This window comes from Ammodytes marinus, assembly GCF_949987685.1.
Source record: "Ammodytes marinus genome assembly, chromosome: 18".
NCBI lineage: Eukaryota > Metazoa > Chordata > Actinopteri > Uranoscopiformes > Ammodytidae > Ammodytes > Ammodytes marinus.
The window spans coordinates 22,211,297-22,216,296 of record NC_137222.1 but is presented as its reverse complement, the minus strand read 5'-3'; the positions used below and the strand labels follow the sequence as shown (position 1 = coordinate 22,216,296).

The 5,000-nt window shown below is 40.8% G+C and overlaps 1 protein-coding gene across 3 annotated transcripts in view; it reads left to right on the top strand.

Moving 5' to 3' along the window:
• tcf4 (transcription factor 4) overlaps nt 1–5,000 on the top strand; it is a 209,879-nt gene that overhangs the window by 47,239 nt on the left and 157,640 nt on the right. For all 3 annotated transcript variants that reach the window (XM_080046963.1, XM_080046964.1, XM_080046962.1), the window contains 2 exons: nt 1,261–1,316; nt 2,167–2,242. In XM_080046963.1, the coding sequence (XP_079903089.1) occupies nt 1,261–1,316; nt 2,167–2,242 (132 nt within the window). The remainder of the gene's footprint in view (nt 1–1,260; nt 1,317–2,166; nt 2,243–5,000) is intronic.

Sequence of the window (5,000 nt, the reverse complement as noted above, 5' to 3'; positions counted from 1 at the left end):
TGGGTATTCCATAAATTGTCATGCCTGCTTCCTACACACAGTTACAGTATGTTCTCCTTTAGAATAAATTATAATAACTTCACGTAATCCGGTGACCTATGACCTCTGGGTCAGCGCTCTGACCTCTAGATATAATACATCCTAGAAGCAGTGTTATGCAGGCAGAGAGGATTAGTGGTGTGCATGGAAGGCTTAAAGGGCCATTACATTTCACCCAGACACATTACAGGCTCTCCAATCATAATCAATAATGTTTAATGGCATGGAGCGCGCAGAGAGAAAGATTTACGCTGCTGTTTGTAGAGTGTGGGCACAAGTTACGGTAATATTCTATGTAACAGTATGTATTTAGTGTTGAAGTGAAGATCGCTCAAACAGTTATGTGTGTGGTTAGAATGGGAGAACTGAGACGATAGCAGCACTTGTTTAACTGATAACTCAATAAAACACAGTGGTGTAAAACATCCAGAACCATCAAATGCAGCTTTTGATTATTGTATGGGGTTGCGTTCCGAATCGTATACTTTCTACTATATAGTATGTAGAAAAAAAGATTTAGGATGTCCCGATTCTTGTGGCCAGATTTAGGATGGTTAGAAGTACCCGGATGTCTTACTTCCTCCGGCCAAGATTGTTAGTGTTGGAAATGAGCATGATATTCGGGCGATTCTGACCCACAATCCAGTGCGCACGTGAAGTGACGTCACATCGACGAAGCCTCCATATGAAAACAAACGGGGATGCGACGGATATAAAAGCAAGAGGCAAGATCAAGGCGCAATGTTATGATGAAATAAAATAGTAAAAGTATGTCCCAACAGTATGCCTACTGCATCCTAACTAGATTATTTTTATCGTCGGATGTAGTATGTAGAATAGAAAAAAGAAAGAGTATGCGATTCGGAACGCAACCTGGGTTTATTGTAACAAAGGGAACTCAAAACGTTGGCTGGGGACCATGCTGTTGGTCCTGGCTGGAGAGGGAGTGTGAGTGGAGCCTCACAGGCTTTAAAGGCAGCAATAGGTAACGGGGAGAAGGAGGGGGAGAAGGAGCTCCAGGAGCACTGTAAAGCAAGGCACAGAGCAGGTCTGGGACATAACCATGTGTTTCAGGATACATCCAGTGCACTATACATAGGTTTTTTTCCCACAACTGTATTTTCCCCTATATCAACTCCCAATGACATCTTCCTAAAGAGTACCGCTGTGTTGTATGTTTTCTCCAGTCATCTTAAATATCTCTCTCTCTTTCTCACACAGATATGGAGGAGAGAACGCCTGCAGGCTCGTGGGCCAGTGGAAGTCGTTCTTCCAAGGTAACTACCGTACTAACAACAATACTAATGTTAATATTATTGACCTATTATTACCAATAAATGTGCAGCACTATTTGTTTACATTCGCACAGCCTGCTGTTAGTTTACAAAACCTATTTTCTCTACATTTAACTCAACTTCAATTGACTATTATTGCCGTTACTACTATAACATGCCTGCTGGTACTACTTCTGTTACAACTAATACACTAGGGATGTGAGGAGACTTTGGAGGAGAAGAGATTAAATAGTCATGTTTCAGACATGGATGCAAGAAAAAGAGAGAGAGAGATAAAGGGGGTAGACATGCAACTACAGTATCTGGCTGGATTCTAATTGCATAATGTTCCAAGAAATCAACATTTTTCATTGCAGTTTCTATTCATTTTTAAAAATGCAAAGTTTCCACTTTCATCCAAAGCTCACTTACAGCAACATACTGTATATCTCCATTATACTGTATATATATTGGACTGTAGGTTGGCTTTCTTCCCCTGCCTCCAGTTCATATGCAGGCCAAGGGCTAAGCTGACTGCCTGCTGTCTGGCTCATATTTAGCGCACTGATATGAGAGTTGTATGAATCGTCTCATCTCTTGGCAACCGAACAAATAAACATATTTCCCAAAATGTCTAAATATTAGTGTTCCCTATGCAGCTGCACTACGAAGACACACATGAACGAGACACTCACCCTGGTTATCAAGAGCTACAGCTATTGTCAATACAGATAGCGCTAATGTCTCTGTCAATGTAATCCTTACTGTCACATGTCCTTCTGCTGCGTATTCTAATGACATCTATATGATAAGAAAATGTAAATGTTCAGCCAACTTGTGTCTGTCCTTTCAGAGTTATGCAGAAGGGTCCCAGTACATGCCGTCACATGAAGGGCTCTCACCTCCCTACGCCAACTCCAGGCTTGCAGGTACACCACAGACCGTGTGTGTGTGTGTGTGTGTGTGTGTGTGTGTGTGTGTGTGTGTTATTAATATACTTCAATGTACAGTACTTCTTTCTTTCCATAAAGTTGGATTCTGTGTGTGTGTGTGTGTGTGTGTGTGTGTGTGTGTGTGTGTGTGTGTGTGTGTGTGTGTGTGCGTATGGGCAGAGAATTAGTCAAACACCATCATACAATTTACCGCAGGAGTCAGGTCATCTGGCATGCAGTTTCTCTCTCTCTCTAGCTCTCTTTCTCTCACTCTATCTCGGTAAGCGCTAGGCGCTGTGTGCTCATTTACCCATGATGCTCTCTGCCTCTGGCTCTTTCCGATGTGGCGCCAGTTGTGAGCAAATGGCCACTGACACAGATAATCTGCCTCTCTCTCGCTCACTCACTCACTCGCACACGCAGTCACACAGACATATAATCACTCCAACACACACACACACACACACACACACACACACACACACACACACACACACATGCAGGAGTAGTTAGGCACACACACACACACACACACACACACACACACACAGAGATTCACACGCAGAGCTTAATTACCTTTGACTGGCTGCATCAAATATGGAAGACATCAGCTCTCAGCTATCTCTACCTGTTCTCTCTCTCTCTCTCTCTCTCTCTCTCTCTCTCTCTCTCTCTCTCTCTCTCTCTCTCTCTCTTTAATTTTTTGGTTTTACTTATCAAATAATACTACTTACAACACCAGCAATGGGACTACTACTAAACATATACATACATATATACCTTACAGCTATATGTGATTTTTGAACATTTCAGTCAGTAACCATAAGCTCCATCACTGATGTTGTCTGATGAGGTCTGGTTCACAGTGGGTGTTCCTGCTCATCCCCAAGGTGTTAGATGGGGTTAGAGGGTCAGGGCTCTGTGCAGGTCATGTCAAGTTTCCTCCACATTAAATTGGGAAAACACCATCTCTGGCTTTTGTCTTGCTAATCTGCTGTGGCAACGTTTGAAGCAAACTGTTGTCAAAAAATGACCAGATCTTGAAAAGGAGCTACACTGCACACATTGTTGGCAATATATCGGAAAGTACAAGTTTTAGAGGAAAATGCAGCCAAACTTTCTTCCTGAATAACGTTTTGTAAACAGGGCAGGAAACCTTTACGGAATTTAGTTTTAAAACACACAATTTAAAGGTGCTATGAGGAACTTTGAAATATATATTGAAACAGTCTCATTTTTCCTCTGATGATCATGAATGACATGTAACAGCAAACGAAACCATCAGTGCAAAGATTGCCATTTTTATATAGCTTTTCTTAATGCCTTTGTCATGGGTATACGCTCACCCAGGAACTACATAGTGCGTGGTAAAAACACTACCGCTTTTGTCCAAAGGGGGTGCAAGAATTAACACAAACTGAAAGATCCTCAGAGCAACTTTAAATACAATGTGTGTGTGTACAGAAAGTGTCCCTTCGAAAGTATATAGTTGTTGCTTATATCATCTCAAACAAAGTCCAAAGAAAAGAGATTTTTTTTTTCATTTAACTTTTATTTATCCTGGAGAGACCAATTGAGGGGTGACCCTCATTTTCAATGACGTCGAGTTCAAACAAATTCAAAGGAAAAACAACAATACATAAACAATATTCAACGCAAATACATCAAATACATAACAACAGGTGAAGAGAAAAACAATTGAAACATTTACACAGTGGTGAAGATTAAGTGGTAGCAATTCAAATTAAATGGGTGAAAGTACAATATAGCCTAATTAAAACAGTTACAGGTAGAGTTTGGCAGATTTAAAATAGTTTGTTTAAATTGGTTAAAGGATATGAAGTTATTTAGTTTAATTTGTTGCTGTAAGTTGTTCCAGGAGTCAGGGGCACTGAAGCTAAAAGCTGTCTTTCCCAGCTCAGACCGGGCTTGTGGGACATAAAGCATAAGCATGTCAGTGGAGCGGATACTGTATTTAAAAAAATGAATGATCAAAATAAAGCTGTTGTGAATGCACACTGAGCAAACCAGAAAGAATGAAGCTATGGGAATGATCCATTGTGTGTGCCATGTGTTGTGACAGTGTTGTGATTATATGGCATGTATAGCTGCAGAGGCGGGGAGAGGAGACGCACACAGTCAAGAAATGGAAATATTGCATTTCTTCATCTGGCGCACCGGAGCTGCAATTTACTTTGATAATGATAACGCTAAGAGACAGAGACAGCCAGGGATATGGAACACACACAAACAGACACAGACACAAAGACACACAGACACACAGACACACACACACACACACACACACACACACACACACACACACAAACACACACACACACACAAAGATCCACCAGTGCCAACACCGGTGTAGAAGGCATCCTCTTCATCTTTGCCTGTTGTGATCTGGCTAATTCTGATTTTCTTTCTTGGTCTGTTGGCTCTTCTATCTATTTTTTTGCTTTGTCTGTTGTGAAAAAAAGATGATAACCAATCTGAACAGTCAACAGTTATTTAGACTAGTTGGTTGAGTAAATTGGTATATATATTTTAAAAAAAAATCTAAAATGTCTTAAGTGTACCTCACATTCCTACACATGCACGACACATTGGCTGACTGTCGGATGTTTTTTGGACAAAGCGTATGATAAACCTGAATAGTATAATATTATAATGATTTATCTTGTGCTGATAACTGGGACAGTTAGGATAGTGAATGTTCGCTAGTCACAAGACATTATATGGTGTTTATCAG